This window comes from Haliotis rubra, unplaced genomic scaffold (assembly GCF_003918875.1).
Source record: "Haliotis rubra isolate DU_JTF1 unplaced genomic scaffold, ASM391887v1 Scf120, whole genome shotgun sequence".
In the NCBI taxonomy this organism is placed as follows: domain Eukaryota; kingdom Metazoa; phylum Mollusca; class Gastropoda; order Lepetellida; family Haliotidae; genus Haliotis; species Haliotis rubra.
The window spans coordinates 1,357,102-1,378,945 of record NW_025765115.1 but is presented as its reverse complement, the minus strand read 5'-3'; the positions used below and the strand labels follow the sequence as shown (position 1 = coordinate 1,378,945).

Here is a 21,844-nt window from a genome sequence, read left to right as displayed (position 1 = left end):
GTAAAGTCAAGGCCTCCATAGAGGTCATTCATAAATCATATTTACAATTTTCACCAAGAGTTTTACTGCTGCAAATGAAACGTTCTTAGATGGAAAGACAAATTTTTTAAGGTATGGTAACGATCGTAAGAACAGTAGGCCTGGGACATGCAAGTGAGCCACAACACAAGGGGGCTTTTACATGCAGAGTCGCACCTTGTGTATTGATGCAGCCCAAGCAGCTTAACCTCATTGAGACAACAAAACGTTGATGACTGTTTTGGAGATGATTATTCCACATCCGAGGAAGAATTTGGAAAATGTTCCTTAAGGGTTGTTGGGGGACGTCGTAAACTTGCTCCCTGCCATCCCAGCCGTGTTCAATGGGTGACATTAACAGTGTTCTGGTTAAGATCCTGGTGTACAACCCGAGCAATGTGTGGTCTCTCTGCGAACTTTCAGTTGCAAAAAACGGTAAACACCATTTGCAAAATATATATAAAATAGTAGGGGAACTTGAGTTTTGGGGGGTCACTATATGGCTAAAATACTGACGTTAAATTTTAACTCTCATTTTTTTAGATATATCGGAGTCAATCAGTGTTGATATGATAATAATGAATGTTTTGAGAAAGCATCAAAACTTGCACTTCCTTATAAACATAGTTGTTTGTACAATAATCCCTCGTGAAAGATGATTGGTGTATGACGTAACATTTGCATGTGTACGATTTTCATTTTCAAACAAACAACAAAAACGGCCAGAAACAAACACAAATAACTGTGTGAAGTAAGATGATCGTCAAAATTAATGAAAATTTCTTGAAAACCGTCAAAATCAAGAATTGTACCCCATGCATGTGTATGGGGCAACTGCGTTGTGCAGGTGGTGATAAAGAGAAATGGTAATGCGTTCATAAGATGTCTGTGTTTGAAAAGTAACGCTTATACTTCCTATCCAAATTGAAAGTTCAGGTTCTCTTACTTATTTTAAGAGTAAAATTGCCTTAACAGAAAGAACACTAATAACATTTTCAAGTTTGTCCCATTCACAGGCATCCTTGCTGATCACCTTTCAGAACACATGGCTTGATCTAACGTTGACCAGCATGCCTGTAGGCAATATGCCCTGCCATCAGCTCAGTGAAGAAGAAACATGACTCCATGGAGAAGAGAACTCATCTAGGCTCATGCGCACCCCATCACACTGCAGACGTCAATGTCGATATTCTGGTGTCAGAATTAGCAGTCAGGCTGGGCATCGTATATATGGTTCAACATGTTCAACATGAGAAAAGCAAGATTTATAGATGTCAACACTTCTTTATTGTGAATAACACGACGTTTCGGAGTGTATGCTTGCTCCTTCATCAGCAAGCATACTCTCCGAAACGTGTTATTCACAATAAAGAAGTGTTGACATCCATAAATCTTGCTTTTCTTATGCATTCCACTTCTAAATGCCCTTCAAAGATTTGATGTTCAACATGGTCAAGGCACTCAATGCAAGGCAGAATCAGTTATTCTTACCCTTGATCTTTCTCGCCTCAAATAACACCTCAGTGGTGGCTAACATCAGATTCAGACCTCTGAGTACTGATATACTGAGATCTACGCATATAATCCAGGGCCTCCTTTCACAAAGCACTAAGGTGATCGTAAGTCACTAAGGTAACCTTAGTGCAGTGTTAAAGAATGGGAGTTAAGGCTAATCTTAGTAAAGGTTGCTTCGTGAAAGGAGCCCCAGATCTGCCTACACTTGCAGGCCAGTAGGCACATCCAATACGAAGGACTATCTGTAGATGACCACCTTGTCCTCCACACACTTAGGAAATCATCTTTAGAAGGAGGTAAAAACCCTAAGTTAATAAAACCTGCAGTATTTTGAATTGATCTTTTAGAGGATCTCTCAACTGCATCTGCAATGTTACAAAAGGCAAACAAAACCATGTCCCTGTTAGCAGCAACGGCCAAGTGGTCGCGGGTTCAGAACTTCATGCTCTTTTCTTTTCTGGTCCCAACAAACAGAAAATTGGAGTTTGATTACCAATACGACCTTATAATTACTAGGGTTTGTGGTTAAGAACCAGGGCCCAATTTCCACAAAGCGACTGTAGTGCTACGACTGTTGTGAGATGCGTAATGTTACGATCAACTATAGTGCGTTTGGCTCAAAAGCGGACCGATGAATTGCAATCTTACTCAAAACTAATAAACATATAATACTCAATGAAACGCTGATCATAATCAAAATATCAGACCAACTCTGTGATTTGTTTGCAGAATTTATGTCATAAATTAAAAAAGTTGTTTAACAAACTATCATTAAAATATTGACACAGTTCACTATTTGTTACGAGGGAGGAGTGCAGAGAAAGGGACAGCCAGGTGTTCGAGAAGCACGTGCACAAGTGCCGACAAAGTTATTGGTTCATTAACCTGTGCACTCTCCTACCGAGAGTTCCATGCGGCAAGCCAGCATAGTACCTCTGCCACAGGCCAGAAAAATGTGACGATTCGTCACATCTTGCACCGTCCATTCAGCATAATGTACAGATTTTTTGAACTCTTTTATTTTTGACGAGTCTACACATCTAACTAAACATCTTTAATAGAATGGTTTAGTTTCACTGAGAAAATATCCTAAAACATGTAACACTATTTCGATTTGCGTAGCATAGGTTGTACGGCTCCACGTGCTGTCATCGATGCCGGCGGAGAGCAAACGATGCAGCCAGTTTGATATCTAAATATGTACTGTCATAGACCTAACTGTCGCAGTTGTGGAAGAATTTTTATGTAACAATGTAAAACATTATGAAGAGAGCGCCGAGCGCTCTAGTGAGTCCAGTCTCTTCTTATTATTACAATTATACATTACAAACAAAACAAGAGAAAAGTCCGGTCACGTGATATGCAAATTAGCCTGTGGCAGTGATGTTATGTTAAGTCATCGCTGTGCCAGAGTGTGTAACCTGTGCTGTGTCGTCTCCATCCTTTCTCGCACACCCGGCTGCCCCTTTCTCTGCACTCCTCCCTCGTAACAAATAGTGAACTGTGTCGATATTTTAATGATAGTTTGTTAAACTTTTTAATTTTTAGGACATAAATTCTGCAAACACCTCTCAGAGTTGGTCTGACGTTTCATTATGATCAGTGTTTCATTGAGTATTTTATGTTTATAAGTTTTCGAGTTAGATTGCAATTCATCGGTCCGCTTTTGAGCCAAACGGACTATAAGCGCTACCATTGTGAGAAACAGAGGTCTGGATATGTCTGTGGGACTGAACATACACAGCGTACGATTCCTGCCTTGACAAATGTTTGACTCTACTATTTCTACATCTGTACGATTCCTGCCTTGACAAATGTTTGACTCTACTATTTCTACATCTGTACGATGCCACGCAGCAGTGACAGCTGCATCATCCATTCAGGAAATATCTTTTCATCTCATGTAAAACAGCTTGGGTTAAGCATATAATCAAAGGACCAGCAGTGAGATGGCTCAAAAAGCTAAATGTACTGTGTGTTGCTTTGACTGCTCATTAAACTAGTGCATCGTCTAACCGTCTTGCGTCTCTGAATACCAGTAGAATAAATGCTATCCTGCTGTCAATGGACGTCCCAGAACAGTATTTATTGGACCTGCAATCTACAGGAATTTATAGCGTCTGTGTTATGACCACCACCTCGGCCCAGCAGTTTCAGCCTCGGACGGTAGTTGCCATCAAGTCAGTCATAACCAAGCTGCACCTTTGAGGGGAAATAGGGCAAGGGAAGTGTCATGTGGGACCACGGCGGATGAGGTTGCATTGATCAGGCCACACGGGGAACTGGACATGAAATATAAAGGTATAGTTCTGTGAAAGTTTGCCAAATATTTGCTTTTGTCTTTGGCATTATTCCGTTTGGTGTGACGTTTCTTTAAATTCGCACTATGAGGATCCGGGTTAGAATTGGTCTTCAGCAACCTATGCTTGTAGCATGCGACTAACGGGATCGGGTGGTCAGGTTCATCGAGTTCAACAAACCACGCAAACCCGTCAACACAGCTAATCCTGTAAGTCAAATACAAAGTAGTTATTAACTTACATAGTGTGGTTTAAAGATCCAAGAGATCCTCAAGTAAGCAGGGGATGTGTTTCCCTGCTGCTCGCATTCCTTAACCTGGCCACCAGTGAAGATCCGGGTTAAAATTTGTCTTCAGTGACCCATGCTTGTCATATAAGGCGATTAACGGGATCCGGGTGGTCGGGCTCGCTCACTTGGTTGACACATGTCATCGTATCCCAATTGCATAGATCGATCCTCATGTTGTTGATCACTGGATTGTTTAATCCAGACTCGATTTATTTACAAACCGCTCCCATATAGCTGTAATGTTGCTGAGTGCGGCGTTAAACAGCAAACCCAGTTGCGTAGATCGATGCTCATGATGTTGATCACTGGATTGTCTGGTCAAGACTTGATTATTTACAGACTGACGCCATACAGCTGGAATATTGTTGAGTGCGGCGTTAAACAACAAACCCAGTTGCGTAGATCGATGCTCATGATGTTGATCACTGGATTGTTTGATCCAGAGTCGATTATTTACAAACCGCTCCCATATAGCTGTAACGTTGCTGAGTGCGGCTTTAAACAACAAACCAACCAACCTTTAAATTTGGTAGACTATTACGGACCCAAGTTTAAACTGATGTCTGAACTCTGAGGTCACTTGGGTATATTCCGTCACTGGTGTGCAATTAGCTTGCATTGAGATTAATTAAAAGAATACTCTCACCTTATGAATAATCTTCCCCATCTCCACTACAATCTGCATCGAGGTTGCTAAAGTTCAAAAGAGGTTAGGCTTTTCCACCTTACTCATGTGGAAGAGAATTGTAGGGGAGATACTATTTGTACCTCCAATAGTCATGGATAGTTGACAGTAAAGAGCACGCAGTAAAGAGTGATAACAGCCGAAATACAGGAGTTTTGGCACTGATGGAGTAATTGTGTTCAACTGTCCACTCACTGTCGCCGACTCCAGCCGACTGGAGATTTGGCATCTTCAGAATTCCTCTTTTTTGGAAACGAAAAGAGAACATCTACCAAGCATTGTGGAATTTGGATGTTATTTCTGTTACGAAGGACCTTTTACACCGTCAGGAGGAAGCTTACAGAAGCTCGATCCAGACACCACAGCATCGTTGGCAAGAGTGTGTGGACCTCGGAGAAAATATATCCTACATACAAAAAATATCGGAACACCCTACAATTTGATAGTCATATATAAACTGAAACGTAGTGAGGTCATTTATACTCTAAGGTATATGCAACTTTTTGTGTGCTTAATGGGCACTTTAAACTGATTCTGTGAAGTCTGTCTTCCACATCCACTAGACTGTTGTGTTTGGGCGTTTGAATCAAACATGGTGCTGCATGGTGTGTCTCAGCATCCTTGTTTTTCGCTGTTTTTAACAATGTTTCATTTCACTCAAACTCAACGAATATTGAATTAGTTGCTTCACTGCATGTTCCAACATGTCGTTTAAAGTGCCCATTAAGCACACAAAAGGTTGCATTTACCTTAAAGTAAAAATGACCTCACCACGTTTCAGTTTATATATGTTCCCATAGTTTTTGTTTGTAGTATATTATGTTTGAAAACAATATGAAAAATCAATAAATCAATAAATTATTAATGTTAAGGCTGTGAAAAGTATCAAATATAGAACATGTACCATTTTAGTCAACAATTTGCTGTCACTGACCAGCCTAAACAGATACTTAGATAACCCTGAAAAGATGATAAGCTTAGAAAATATGCAATACCATCATCTGAGGTTATCACTCGTCTTATTCGAGGAGGGGCGGTGGGGTAATCTAGTGGTTAAAGCGTTAGCTCGTCACGCCGAAGACCCGGGTTCGAATCCCACATGGGTACAACGTGTGAAGCCTATTTCTGGTGTCCCCCGCCGTGATGTTGCTGGAATATTGCTAAAAGTGGCGTAAAGCCAAACTCAGTCAGTCAGTCAGTCTTACTCGAGGAGATTAACTCGCAAACGCTCGTGCATTCTCACAGATGCAAATGTCACCTGAGTTGGGAATAGTTTCAGAACATTGCTTTTGGTGTAATTTATATAGATATCCGATGACAGGGGTAGCAATTAAGGCATGTACTGGACTGCACTTGCATAGAGTGAGTGAGTATGGTTTTATGCCGCATTTAGCAATATTCCAGCAATATCACGAGGGAAACACCCAAAATGAATTTCACACATTGTAAACGTGTGGAGAATCTATCCCGGGTCTTCGGCGTGACGAGCGAACGCTTTAACCACTAGGCTACCCCACAGCCCCCTTGCATGGAAGAATGATGGAGTAGTTAAAAGCTATGAAACAGGATGAGTAGTGGATAGTTGTTTTTTTTAACCAAGCAGTTGTTCCCCGGATTATTTCTTTAAGCCAGCATATGACTCATCTGGTGAATCGGTGCTATCACACAACGGTATGACCGCTGGTGCGGCAAGGGTGATATCTACATCGTCACATTAGCGGTACTGATGTGTTTCAAGCAGGTGATTTTCAGCCTTATGGCATACATCTGGTGTGATTCTCGCTAAAAGATGCGTTGAGTTTCAATGTTTAGTTGTATTTCCAAGAGCTCTTTATCGGGTGTCCCAGGGGACCACAGTCGACAACGGCGTAAGACAACGTGACAATGTCGTGCCACCGGGACATATTCCTTTGTAGTTCACTGGTTTCCTATTCTGGCTGAATACCTCCAAAGTTGAAATTTCATTTCAGCCTGTTTGAAATAGACTTTGCATAGATCCGATATTCGTGCATAGTCGCATTCACTGACAGTTCAGGCTTAACACGTCAGTATCTGGTTTCCAAACGTTATGATAACTGTCATTATCCAGTACAATGGCGTTGGGCAGTGGTTGATGTTCCAAGAAGTGACTAAGTCTGTTTTCACATCACCTCTCATTTCCTTATGATAATCGCCAGTGTTATTTATCGCCTTGAAAACTGGCTCATCAAAGACCATATCTTTTTATATGGTCTCTGCTCATATCAATCAATAAGCACCAGATAACTAATTCAAGTGTGCAAAACATGACACGATTACCTGACGGTAAAGTGGTTACCTTTCGTTGGTCAAGAGGATTGATTCTTATTCACTCATGTTTCGGGGGCGGTGGGGTAGCCTAATGGTTAAAGCGTTGGCTCGTCACGCCGAAGACCCGGGTTCGAACATTGGCACAATTCTGGTGAAGCCCATTTCTGGTGTCCCCCGCCGTGATGTTGCTGGAATATTGCTAAAAGCTGCGTAAAACCAAACTCAGTCAGTCACTCATGTTTCGCCATGTACATGATTTGGAAGCCCTGAATACGATAAAGTGACCGCACAGACATGGTGAATCATTTCTTCTGGAAACTGGAAATCGCCACGTGCGGTGAGTCGAATTCGAGAATCGTCGAGGTCAATAGTTGGGAGTAACTTGTGCTCTTAAAGTTTGTACATAAACGACTAATCATTATACCAATGCGGTCTAATATCCCTTTACGTCTGGGTTTAGATTTTAAGACGACACCTTCTTACCTTTTTGTTTTGGAGTGAGAGGAATCGAACCGGGCCTTCGGCATGACGATCGAACGGTTTAACCACTGGGCTACCCCACCGCAGTTCGGAAGGGAGCGGTTTATGATTATTTTTATCTCCATCACAGTCCATCATAGTCAGCACGGAACATTTCGGCCACGTAACTCGTAGGCTGGATGGCGCATGCATGGAAGTGTTCTTAAACTGTTCATACCGGTGAAGATCCGGGTTAGATTTGGTCTTCAGTAACCCATGCTTGTCGTAAGAGGCGACTAACAGGATCGGGTGATCAGGCGCGCTGACTTGGTTGACACGTCATCGTATCCCAATTGCATAGATCGATTCTCATGGCGTTAAACAACAAACCCAGTTGCGTAGATCGATGCTCATGATGTTGATCACTGGATTGTCTAGTCCAGACTTGATTATTTACAGACTAACGCCATACAGCTGTTGTTATATCAGCCACAGGGGCGTGTCACGCTTAGAAACAGCGTTAGAAAGACATATAGGTACATAGACCCTACCCTAGTACTATATATAGGATCCGTCCTTACATCCCTTTCCTTTTATATAGTACTACGGTAGGGTCTATGTACCTATATGTCTTTATAACACTGTTTCTAGGCGTGACACGCCCCTGTGACTGAAAATGCATGGTAGTTGTCATGGTGTCTCAAGTCTACTGGATATAATGCTTCCGATTTTTCATGTTCTAATTTTTCTTATCACAATTAGCCCAAATGGCCGTAGGGTCATGCTGTATTTTGCAACAACGTAACTGTTCCCATCACAAACTCAATCTGCACATCTCATCAAAAACTTACACAAGTACAATTGTATCATGGTTGTATGTGTTCAATGACGGTTGTAATCTCTAAAGTCCTTTATTGGTTCAAATCATTGTGATGATATTGTTGATGTTGTAATTGTTGCCATCTTTGTTACAATTGAGTCCCAAACTACTGTCTCATGCAGAGTACCAGGTTAAAAAGGCACCTGAATTGGTCCCATTTGTGCCGGATTCAGTGGATCCATTGGAGCATCTGTAACACCTGGGGCTGGAGGAACCCAATTATAAGAGGCTGGATGGTTGAAGCTCTCTCTTCACTGCCTTTGCCTCACAACCATCGGGTTTGTTGTGAAAACAGTCACTGGTAAGGGATGCTGAGATGAAGGCAGAGACCTTGGAGATGGATTGTGGACACAATGTCATCTGTGTCGTAAATGGGCACCATAGGCCTTCATTTCAAACGTGTAATATGACGAGAAGCTTAATGAAAAGGTTTCCATCATACACAAAACACAATTGTTATTCTGCAAGCATTTCATTTATTGAGACCACAATGAACACTATTTTCCACAGTACGAGACAAAACAGAAACAAATCATGATTCTAAATCAACTTTTACATTCATTCTCTTTTTTATTGTAGAAAGCAACTGCAGAGTAAGCATAACAGAATACACCATACTTCAAAAGGAGGGATACTCATGACTGGGCAACAGCTTAAAAAAAGAACCATCTAATCTGACAATGACCCAAAGGAAATTAGCTAATAATGTGTAGGGACTTGCACGCTGAATACTAGGATACATGAAATAAAACCAATATACAATATCACAATAAGCGGTATGGATTATATATAAAGAGCATTTCATTGGAAAGCCAACATCTATAAAATATGCATCTACGGTGTTAATATATTATCGAGCATATCTTTCATCATTCACTTCCAACTTGGCAGCTTTGGCGCTTTCTACCCGCATTCTGATACCTTCATCTGCTGTTCCCTAGTAAAAGATGACATCAATACTTTCTACATGCAGGGATTATGAATGGATTTGACATTCAAGTACCACGACACATTCCTGATAAAAGCATAGCAAGGATCACTGATCTATCAGGACAGACGTATCTTCCAAGATTGGCTTCTTTACACAAGAAATGGTTTCAAATGTCATGGCAAATCCACCCAAATCCAGCAGCATGTGACTGGGCTAAGATGAATGAAAGCCAACTATTGCCTACTCTCTCCTCAGTATAGAAACAGAACAGACACAGTACAACTGATAGGGTTAATGTGCTTATGCATGCTCCCTTCATGATGCAATGTGGTGGTGATGATGATGATGTCAATATCATGTCTTATGCAGGTCTTACGTAGTTGATATCTATTTTACAGACAAAGTTCTTGCTCAACTCTATTCTACAGATTTCTCCGGGTTGATAATGGCTTCCTGTTTCCATTATACAAATTTGAATTTCTATGACAGTTTTCAGACTTCAGAATTGTAAACTTTTGAATTGTTCAGAAATGAAAACCTTAATGAATAAGAGCATCAGAGCTCATTGTGATTAAGGTCAAATTATACTTATATTGTTCCTATTCCTGAAACTGTTAATTCCACACTATATACTTAATAATACAACATCACAATCAAAGGTACTTTCTACATCACCAATGTAATACTTTCAATGTTTGAATAAACAGCTGATGGTAAAAAAACACTAAGTGCCTTTACTGTTGTAGAATATAACATGGTAGCAATGTTTCTTGACCATCAATTCCTTTTCAAACACAACAATTCAATACTATAACACTGAACTAACTCAACAACAGACACTAAATCAAAAGATGTTTCAGGGGCTTTTACATTGCAATTTACAACCAAGTTGTCACGTTTCGACATTTTACCAAGAGGTAAGCATTTGGTACTCTGATACAAGATGAGAATAGAAGACGAAACAATGCTTTGCTTGTGAAATACAAACTTGATTTGCTTGTCTTGGTCGGCAAACAACAATGTAAAGGAGCCCTCTCCATAGCTGTTGTATCACATGAACCTTTCTCTAAGGAGTGATTTCAGTCACCATTTCAGGCAACAATGCAACATGTGATTGTGATCACAGTCCTGTATACTACCTACAGGCTTTGAAGGGCTGCATAGATGATTTATGATGGGAGCCTTTGATAGGGAGATGAAATGCTCAAAGTTGCTTGCATTTCTTTTTTTACTGCTGCAAATGACAATTTCCCCAACAGACTGATGTCATGCATAAATGACAGGCATAGTATTTTATTACACCTATTAAGATTGTTACTGTTGTCTCTCTGAATGTACCTGAGCTTTCTTTGTCTAATGTTGATCTTCCCTCACTCCACAGGTATAAGTATTTTTTAGCTGCGTTTGATCCTCGCCATTTTCTGACTATACTGGGAAATTCCAACGTTCCTCAAATTCCTACCACTGCGTTTGAGTTATGGATTAAGAAATGGAAAAAAATAAAGAAGAAAAGAATCTGTTTCCTTGCAAACTGTCTAAACAGAACACTCTGATACCCTGTACCTAGTAACCCAGACCTGACGGAACTGCACACCAAGTCCCAAATCACTGATAGATTAGCTAGTTTTATAAACCATACAATTGGAAAAATCATGTGGATGTAACTGAAGCATTAAGACTGTAAGTCAATCGATAAAGAAAGTTACAAACGTCCCCAGAAGCCATTAGGTTTGGTCGACAATGACAAACCAGATTTTGCTCGATTCGTTTGGGCTGCCACCATAGGATGGCTCACACACAGACAAAAAATGTGGCTGTTACCAGGCAGTGTTGTTCCGTATTTAGAGTGACGATATTCAGATATTGCAGTGTCCACTTCTAGCCTTGGTGTCTCCACGCGCCCCGCTTCAACCTCTCAGCGCAGTCTCCACCTCATCGCCTCTTCCTCTCTCTCGCTGCTCTCCCCCTCCACGGCCGCCGTTGTGCTTGTTCGCAGTGATGACGACAGTGACGTTACAGCTGCGACTGACTGCGCCTTTCGACCGACTGGCGTATGAACGTGTACGTGCGGGTGGCGGGTTGAGGACATCAGACACTGCAGATGGTACCTGACTGACTCTTCGTCTGCTGGTCACATAGCAATACCCACCATGTTGGTGTCGACTCTTTGGCCTCTAGTTGAAGGGCCCCTGGGACAGCTGGGAGGCGTAGAACATACGGTCTCCCTGGTAAGTCGAGTCCTGCGACAACATGCCATCAGCCTGCGACTTGAAGTCCTCTGCTAAGAAGCTATCCTGAAATTAAAAAGACATTGTACTGTTAGACAACCAATCTTATACATGCGGTGAGGTGAGGTGAAATTGGGTTTAAGGTCATGCTTGAGAATATTTTGCTCATATGATGACGTGCATGCGTGTGTATGTCTATGTGCGGCTGCTTGTACTAGCCCAGACTGAAGCTGGTTTTATAGTGCTAGCTCACTGAGATACCATGCCGCAGTGAAGCATGAATACCCCACTCAGACAGTATACTGACTCCGAGCCGACCAGTCCTTGTTGTACCAATTAATGCCGAGCGCCAGGCAGGGACCAACAAGTACCATATGTTAACGTCTTTTGGTATGATGCGGCCGGGGATCGAACCCGTGACCTTCCGCTCTACGGGCGGACCCCTTCTAACCACTACACCACGGGGCGGTCTCTTATACATGAAGGAGAAAGTCCATGCATGTTTCAAGGTATATTCAGTATACACTCCCAAAATCATTTTCCTCATAATGCAGAAGCTGACTTTCAGAAATCTTTCCCCGTTTATGTGTATCACTACTTATAGCCATTCAAAGATTTCAATCTTTTCAACCAGCAGTTCTTTGGTGAAAATAATGTGGAGTCAAATCATTATTTGCTGGGAAGGGATTTAGTGCAGCTTTATACAATGGAGATCCTGTCTAAAAATAAGGAGAATTCCTCCAAGGAAATCTTTACAATACTTTGCTAAAATGCGAAAGTAAAGACATGTAATATTAGTCTCATCTTCATGTCACATGCATGTTATTCAGGGGACCCCTTTTCTCCTGACCACATTGTTCTCTCAGACAATAATCCTACAATCTATATGCAATGTCTTGAGGTGTGTTTCAATCAGAAGTATGTGTGCCCATCTACCCACCTGTGACAGCTCAGCCTGCGACAGCCCAGAGAGCCCTGGCTGACTCATCTGGAATGGCTGACTCATGGACAGATGACCCTGGGTCAGTGGGCCCTGCGAGAATGACTGTGATGCATCCTGCAAATAAGTACAGTACATGCCAAACATCATATTTCTACATCACGAAGCCTGGTACACATATCTCAGACATACCTTTGCACAAGCACATTTCAAAGAATTTGTTCATTCAAATTTAAAGATGTTTTTATTCAGATGAAACATTTCAAACATCATCATTATCGATACACCAGTTCTATAGCTTCAAGTTTTCCCAATACTTTCCCACTGACGAACTTTCCTAAGGTTATTTAACAAAACAATCAAAGCACTACAACTGTCGTAAGTCTATGTTAAAGTATGGGAGTTACGATCACCTTGGCACAACAAATTCTTTATGAAATAGACCCCAGAAGACAAATGCTAAAGAAGAACCCAGGTGTAATTTTTCTCAGTTTAGCAAGCAACAGGCAACTCAGCAAAACAAAGACCAAAGTGGCATCAATTTTCATAATCATTTTATACAGTGCTTTCTTCGAACAAAAACTCCAGCACTTTACAATGAGTGAAAATAATATTCTGAGCACTTTTAAAGTATTTTGTTTGAGAAATGGCAATTATTATAACTCCAGATAACCCAGGCTTAATTCAAGGATTGTTCAAGTATGAACCATGTACACAGATAGTTATTGTTGAACCAACAGCTGGTGTACACACCTGACTGGCCTGGCTCTGGGACCCAGACAAGTTGAACTGTGAGATGTTCTGCTGCATGTTGCTGTAGCGCGGCGGCTTCTGACGACGACCTTGGTTTTGGTTCTGACCCATCCGACGTGGGGGTGGCATGTTCTTGTTTCCAGCTGCAACACAAAGTCCACAATCTAAGCTGGGACATCAGTCAAATGCTTGATAGTCAGCAGGGATACATCTTCACTGATTAAAGTGACAACTTAAAAAGTATTTGCTCAACCCAATCAGGTGAAAAGCTTGATTAACTGGGTTTCAAAGGCTGAAAATTTCCTTGAGTATTCTCTTGGCAAGAATACTTTCCTTGTTTAGTTTCTTTCCTTTTGTGTTTTACACCTCTTTTAGCAATATTCCAGCAATATCACTGGAGGCGACACTAGAAATGGGCTTCAAATATTGTACTCATGTGGGGAATTGAACCTAGGCCTTTGGTGTGATGAGCGAACGCTTCAACCAGTAGGCTACCCCACCACACCATAAGTTACATCAATGTTCATCAGAACAAGTTTGATTTAGTTAACTAATCCACATTCTGCAAGCCATAATAAAATGTTTGTAAGTTTGTGGGCATTAAGTGTGAACCAAAGCTACCCAGCTTTCAGAAAGGAATATATAATGCATAATCCAGTAACTTCTGTATGAACTACCTTGTGGCATCGGTTGTGCCTGGAAGTGTTGGGGCACCTGTGGGAGGAACATGTTGACAGGGACCGGCAGACTCAGGGCAGCTCCAGTGTAGGCTCGCTCTGGTCCGATGAAGCTGAGCTGGTCGTGTGTCCTCACCACAGGCTCACGGTAGCCAACAGCTGGAACATGTCAATGCCAACATATAGAAAAAGCAACAAAGAGTCATCAGAAGTTGACTAATCCCCCCCCGGCCCCAACACATTTATAAGTACAAATCATCTGACAAGCTCAACTTGACTTTATTTAGACTAAGTCCAAATTGTTTCCATGGAAACCATAGAAAATATAAATGCCAAAAATCTGCAAATAGCAAAAGGCACCACTTTGGGATCTGTCTCATATATCTGCCAAGTTTTATTGATAGATAGTGAACGATTTTTTTAGTTATGCTTCGGAAACGAAATCCACCCCTTTATGAGGCTAAGTCCAAATTGTTGGGAAATTGTCATGGAAATCCAGAAAAATAAAAAAGCCAAAATTCTGTAAATAGCTAAAGGCACCACTTTGAACTTTTATTGATAGATATTGAGCAATTTATGACAATAACCATACCTTCCCATACAATCTGTGTACCATATATAAATTGTTTGCCAGTCATCTACATTATATGCTAAATGTTTCCAGTTCTCGTTCTGTCAGGAAATCACAAGGCTACTGATGTGGATGGTTATGATAAGCTATACACTTAGGATGGTGGGAGTAAATGTAAGGCATCTAATAATTAGCAGTCTGGCATCATTTTGGCTTCACTGTTACTTTCTGAGATGGAAAGCTACCAAGGAAGAACTGCCTGAATTCCATTATGAGCACATATTCAGCCATCGCAACATTGGATTTTGGAAATATTCAGTCATCGCGTTATATGACTTGTGTACAAGGGTACAAGTCATTACAATGTCTTAACATGGGGAAAGAACAGTGACCTAGTTTGTCCTTGACTACTCACATCGGTCATAGATGCTGCCTGGGATAAGCACCTCCCTTGCATCAAACATGGTGTTGCTCATGAACCTGCCTCCCTGTAAACAATGGAACCATGTTGTGTATACAAGCAATTAGGACATGAGTCTTAATATAAACACACTGATTGGATATTTCTCTAAAAGCTTTTTAATGTCAATGTGCAACCTATTTCCAAGAATAGCATGCAACACTGACATAATACAGCATCCAAACAGAGACCCAGGTGAGCCATTGTGCACTGCTGTCTTAACAAAACCTGGCTAAGTGAAAGTGAACCAAGGTTGGTTTGTATTGTTGTTTAACTTAACACTCAGCAATATTCCAGCTACATGGCGGCGGTCTGTAAATAATGGAGTCTGGACCAGACAATCCAGTGATCAACCTCATGAGCATCGCTCTAGACAATTGGGATGTGGTGAACTATATCAACCAAGTCAGTGAGCCTGACAAGCATGGGTCACCGAAGACAAATTTTAACCCGTATCCTAACAGGTGCCAAGGTGAAGGAATGCAAGCAGCAGGGAAACACATTATGTCCAGCTCCCTTGAGGATCTTTTGGATCTTTAGACTAGAGTATGTAAGTTCATGACTGTTTTACTTACAGGATTAGCAGTGTTGACGAGTTTGCGTGGTTTGCTGAACTGGATGAGGCTCTCCTTGAGGTTGTTCAGGGGACCTTCCACCAGACACTTCTGTTCCTTGAAGTATGTCAACAGGTGGTTCCACAGGGTTTGCTGTCAAACATGAGACTTACATTTAACACTCCTTTCTAGAGGTAATATTAACTTTCATGACTATTATTTTGAAATATAATCAATAAAACCAATACATGTTGCCTTCACAACTGAAAAATATGTCAACAGAACATGTCAAGCAAAGACAGCATTCAATGATTATATGATATAAAGTAACAAAGTAACAGTTTACCTTTGATAACACTTTGGGGTTTCCAACAATAATGATGCCGTATCTGAAACAAATAAATATACAACATACAAAGGAGAAACACAGATAGGTATACTTAATATATAGTTACTGTTTATTGTTTCAAATCAGATCTTAGTGCTCACTCATGCTATGCATGAGCACTTCCAATTATAGGTAACGTCAGAACAATATTTGTGAACTTCGACCAAACAATGAAATGAACGAAAATAAGTCAATATTTTAGCCCATAAAAAAGCAGTTTCTGAATGTCCTGGGTACCAGATTCCTCAAGTTAGCAAGCCAATATAACAAAATGAAACACAGTTTGGTCCTACCTGGCTCTTGTAAGAGCAACATTGAGACGCCTTGGGTCATTCAAGAATCCAATTCCTTGGTGTTCATTGGATCGGACACAAGACAGCACAATGAAATCCTTCTCTCGGCCCTGGAAAGCATCAACGCTTGCCACCTCAATTTCCTGAAAAAAAAAGAAACAAATGAAAAAACATCTGAATTATCATGTCTTTATCTATACGTAGCTTGCAGTCAGCTGAATATCTGTTTGGAAATAAACACACATTTTCAGGTCTGTGAAGAATTCCAAACTCTCAATCCAATTTAACAACATTTTTCAGCCAGTGAGATGATTGCCATTTTGCTTTTCAAAGCACTTAGATTCCTGTGTTGAAGCAAACCTGCTGTGATATTGGAACTACCTGGTAGAGTTTCTTGTTGAGTGCTCCACTGTACTGCATGTACTGGACAAGATATGCCCGCTGGCCTTCGTATGGTGTGATGATACCGATCTGCTCAGGCTTGATGCCAGACCGCAGAAATCGTGTTGTCAGTTTTTCTACATTGGCAGCCTCAGTTCTGGGGGAATGAATGATATACATTACTAAAATGTACGAGAACCAACAGGAAGACATATTTTCTGGTTGTTTGACCCTAGTAAGGAATCCTTTGGTACCTCGCCAGATTGTATACTGGTCATTCCTTGTAACTTGCTGGCTATTCGATAATTATATAAGTCACTCCAGCATTCTATTGCTTGCATACAATGTAACAGGTGAGTGAATGTGGAGCATGTTAATGACCTGTTGAGGTAGGAAGTTCCAGAGCTGGAAATCTCTTCCTGGCCAGATGTACAGTAGAAGAACATTGGCTTGTCTGGTTGAGGGTAGGGGAAATCCAGGTTCTTCCTGCTACGTTCCGCTGGAAGAGAATAATTGGCTCGAGTCAAGATAAACACATTCTACAAGAACAACCAAAACTACAGAATCTGTAGAAGCTGCTCCACTAAAACAATTTGTTTTTGTTTGTTTTTATCTCACTTGTTGAGATACACTTGAGAGAAACAAGGCAAATCTTAGATGAAGTTAACATCCCTATCTATCATGATACACCGGAAAAGTCAAAACAAAACTGCTCATCAGAACAAAGATATGCAGAAAATGTTTGCTGACCTAATGTAGCCATATATGAGTATCACAAAGGATTGGGTGAGTTTTGAGCTTCTAAAACAGACTGTAGGTACTAGTTTGCCCTCATACAGGCTGTGGCTTCTAATTTGCTCTCACACAGGCTGTGGGTACATGAGTGAATGTCCTCACACAGGCTATGGCTGCTTCAAAGAGTAACCTAATGAAGGCTGTAGCTACATGAATTAGTGCCCTGAAGAAGGCTGTAGCTACATGAATGAGTACCTTCATGCAGTGATGTCAAGTCAAACTCCTCATGCAGGCTGGGGCTGCATGAGTGAATACTGTGGCTATAGAACTACACTTACCTGCTGTGACTCCATTCTGCAGTGAGCCCTCATAGAAGATGTTGGAGGGGAAGGCGCTGAGTGCGGGATGCATACGGTACTGGACCTGCAGCCTGATGGGTCTGATGCCCAGGACAACCAGTCTCTCAAACAGGGACTGAGACAGACCTGCCCGTGCTGCTTTCTTGCACATCACGACAGGCCCCAGCTGGCAGTGGTCACCTACCAGGATCAGCTGAACAGACAAAAGTACAGCTGCAGCTGTATTGCAAGATATGGTGGGATTGATGATCCTGTCACCAAATAGATCGTTCACCCCTTAGACTGACTGACTGAGTTTGGTTTTACGCCGCTTTTAGCAATATTCCAGCAACATCACGGCGGGGTACACCAGAATATGGGCTTCACACATTGTACCCATGTGGGGATCACCCTTTAGAAGGTATGGTCTTCAACAACCAATGCTAATATCTGGAGTAATGCTGAATGCCTAGTTAAACAACCAACCAATGTATTTGGTGATGAGCAAGATGGTTTAGTTGTACAAACAAATACTGTAGAATAAATCTTTAAACATTAAATTCTTGGTACATCCCAAAAATATTTACATATATTACTCTTCCATCTAGCATTCAGCTGTTGTGCCACTGTGTGACTCACCTGTCTACATCCCAGTATGACGGGGATCATACACTCCGGCTCCGTGGCTTGTGTGCTCTCATCGATCAGCACAGATCGGAACTGCATCTTGGCAAGGCGAGGATCCCCAGCTCCAACACATGTGCAGCAAATCACATCAGCAGCCTGAGGGGAAGCAAGCAATGAGGAGATAACAAAAGGTCTAACAGCTACGAATGTGACATTCCTGCTTATCAACGGTAAAAGAATCTGTATCGAAAAGTCACACTCACAAAATAAAAGAAGTTGTTACCCATAAAGTTTGTTCAAAATTGTACTTCCCAACTTCTAAAATGCCACTCAAAGTAGTAACTAATCTTCAGCAGTTAATCTTTATGATGCTTGTCAATCAGTTATTCCATCATGTTTGGTGGAATGAACAATGGCCATGTCCATTGTATATTAGACAGAACCTCCATGATGTGCATATAACAATTCAGGGGCTAACCATTACCCTACTTAGTCGGAGATAATGGCAAGGATATACATGAGGCACAAACTATGTCCAGAATAAGACTTCAAGTGTGAACCAGGCCCTGGATCATAGATTTCCTTTCGAGCAAGCGAGCGTGTTCAGTTTTACGCCACACTTGCAATGTGGCGGGGTTCTGTAAATAATCGAGTCTGGACCAGACAATCCAGTGATCAACAGCAAGAGCATCGATCTACGCAACTGGGATACAATGACATGTGTGAACAGTCAGAGAGTCAGACCGCCCCATCCAGTTAGTCGCCTCTTACAACAAACCTGGGTTACTGAAGATCAATTCTAACCCAGATCTTCACGGGTGATCTCCTTAATGTCATGTTAAGGCCAGAGTGCCCTTATTTCAATACAGAATGCTACAAGAATTCTTGTTTGTTACCAACTTTACAAAAATAAGGAATTTCGTGAGTTTTATAGAATCAGTATCTAATGAGAATGGGTGTAATAAATGACAGTTTTACACTTATAAACATCGCTGAAGTTACCTGCAGTAGCTCCTTCTCACACTGTTTCTTCAGGGCACGATACCTCTTCTCATCCTGGGAGGACAACTCTCCTGTCTCATCCTTCAGCTGCTGCAGCTTCTGCAACTCTGGCACACTGTAAACAGAAGACACTGCTTTGTTAAGTATTATGATGAAATATTTCAGTTTGGCATTTTGCTATGGCTTTTTCATCAAAATGCAATGAATTTTTAAAGACTTAGAATTCCAGACTGGAAGTGTTAATCCAGACAGTGAATCTTTCCGAGACTTGATGATGTAACGGCCATGATGACATTCAAGTACTCAGTGATTCAGTGTGCATTAACCACAATGTTGCAGGCTTTCAATTATTACACTTCCTCCTAGGGTAGCTTCTTTCCTGAAACTTTACAACAATTAACACTTTGTTTGCTGATGCCGTCTTACCTCTCCATGTTCCTGATCTGATTGTGCAGTGCAAGGAAGGATACAGGCGAGTCGATGGCTTCCCTACTCTTTGCACAAAGTCGCACAACCTACAAAGAAATTAAATGTATAACAAGCATTGCCACTAAGGTGACATAATCCCATGCCGCAAATTATCAAATCAAACTTAAAATGTAATGAAAGTGAAGGTCGTAATTTAAGATGAAGTTAAATGTCAACAAAAACATGACCAGTCAACATCTCTTGATATCTTGATCTGTAGTTGTTCAAAAGCACACATATTTTCAAGACTTACTTTGACCTTGACATGAACGTCTTAATGTATGAAATATGCAAAAATAGTAATAAAGAAATTTCAAGGGAAGTCTTAAAAGTCAATGAAGAAAATCCAGTGAACTGTTCATGAGATATCTTGCTGACAATCTTAACAGGCAGTCTAACATGCTGAAATCTTCAAAGTGTCGCCATGACCTTGAAAATTAAGTGAAGGTCACCAAAATCGACTGGGCTCTTTGCCTTCCCTAGATAAAGCTTGGTGTTGAATATGAAGAAAATCCAGTTAACGGTTCTTGAGATATCTTGCTGACAAGCTTAACATGCTGAAATCTTCAAAGCGTCACCATGATCTTGAAAATTAAGTGAAGGTCACCAAAATCAACTGGGCCCTTTGCCTTCCCTAGATAAAGCTTGGTGTTGAATATGAAGAAAATCCAGGGAACGGTTCTTGAGATATCTTGCTGACAAGCTTAACATGCTGAAATCTTCAAAGTGTCGCCATGACCTTGAAAATTAAGTGAAGGTCACCAAAATCGACTGGGCCTTGCACCTTCCCCAGATGAAGCTTGGTGTCAAATATGAAGAAAGTCCAGTAAATGGTTCTTGAGATATCTCGCTGACAAGCTTAACATTCAGCTTAACTCTTTCAACACCAGTCAACCAGAGGCATTTACTGCCATGACACCGTGTTCCCAGAGACTCTGAGGTCATAGATGAAGCCTATGTTTATGAAGGAAATTATAAGCTTGTAAAACGTTATTGCTACTACATCCCATACACCATTTAAAAGATCTAATCCTACTGTTGATAAATATGAAGTTTATTTTTATAATATTATTCAAATAATACAACTACAACTTAAATAAATTTATATTTGAATGAAAATGCAAGCTTACATTTATAACGTCCAGATAAACCACGAAAGGAGCAAAAACTATGGCGATTTTTTTCCATTTGTGACATGTCATAACATGCCCGTGCCTTTTTCTTTTATATTTTCATTTTTACGTAATCAGAAAATTATTATAAACAGATTTCTTAAACAATATGTATGGTCGCCTATTTCCCGATATCTGTGGCTTTCCGCCCGGTAAAATGACATAACTGAAAATACCTCCGTTTTCGAAGCTTTGTATGAATAACATGCGCGGCAAATCGTTTGAAAGCTCTGAACATCAACAATATCACTGTACCCTTGCCAAGAGTATTTTCACAGATGTAAGAAGCGATTTTATTGGATAAAGATTGGTTTCTAATGACGCTTTTTCGCCACAGTCTGCTATAAGGGTCGTGATTGGTCAAAATCAGACACGTGACCTAAGGCAGCCAATCATATTACGGCAATGGATATCGTCCTCGTAAACGAAAACTTTTAGATTTCGACAAAAGTTTTGGGTAAAATAATGCTATTCTGAACATATTAAGCAAGAAATCGCTACCTATCGTAAATTATGGAACTTATTGGACGATCGTCGTAGGGTTATGACTCTGTGACAAAATGCTTCATGTATGTATTTTCAAGATTAAACATCGTGTCCGGCGCTGAAGATTGAGGCGGCGAGCGAGATGTCACTTGTCAGTGACTTGACTTGCATTACATGATCGCACAAAAAGATGGAAATAGTAATTTTATATGCACGCTTTGACAACTTTTATGAATGCTGTTGTTGATTTTATTCATTAGTTTTTCAATTTATTTAATAATTTCCTCGAAACATCGTTACTTTGCTCTTTGACAATGTTATTGTGGACCCGCTGCCGAAGCATGTGTCCGAGAATCGTTGTTTTCAATAACATTGCGAAAAATAGTTTATAATTTTAATTCTGCT

The 21,844-nt window shown here is 40.8% G+C and overlaps 1 protein-coding gene across 1 annotated transcript in view; it reads right to left on the bottom strand.

The window, feature by feature from the left end:
- Positions 1–8,891: 8,891 nt before the first annotated feature.
- LOC124263362 (regulator of nonsense transcripts 1-like) overlaps positions 8,892–21,844 on the bottom strand; it is a 29,371-nt gene continuing 16,418 nt past the window's right edge. The window contains exons 12-25 of the mRNA XM_046697965.1: positions 19,740–19,828; positions 19,314–19,428; positions 18,324–18,467; positions 17,685–17,898; positions 16,993–17,110; positions 16,612–16,768; positions 16,231–16,373; positions 15,896–15,938; positions 15,571–15,702; positions 14,951–15,023; positions 13,965–14,123; positions 13,288–13,430; positions 12,535–12,651; positions 8,892–11,660 (exon numbers count right to left, since the gene is read on the bottom strand). Of these exons, the coding sequence (XP_046553921.1) occupies positions 11,541–11,660; positions 12,535–12,651; positions 13,288–13,430; positions 13,965–14,123; positions 14,951–15,023; positions 15,571–15,702; positions 15,896–15,938; positions 16,231–16,373; positions 16,612–16,768; positions 16,993–17,110; positions 17,685–17,898; positions 18,324–18,467; positions 19,314–19,428; positions 19,740–19,828 (1,767 nt within the window). The 3' untranslated portion in view covers positions 8,892–11,540. The remainder of the gene's footprint in view (positions 11,661–12,534; positions 12,652–13,287; positions 13,431–13,964; positions 14,124–14,950; positions 15,024–15,570; positions 15,703–15,895; positions 15,939–16,230; positions 16,374–16,611; positions 16,769–16,992; positions 17,111–17,684; positions 17,899–18,323; positions 18,468–19,313; positions 19,429–19,739; positions 19,829–21,844) is intronic.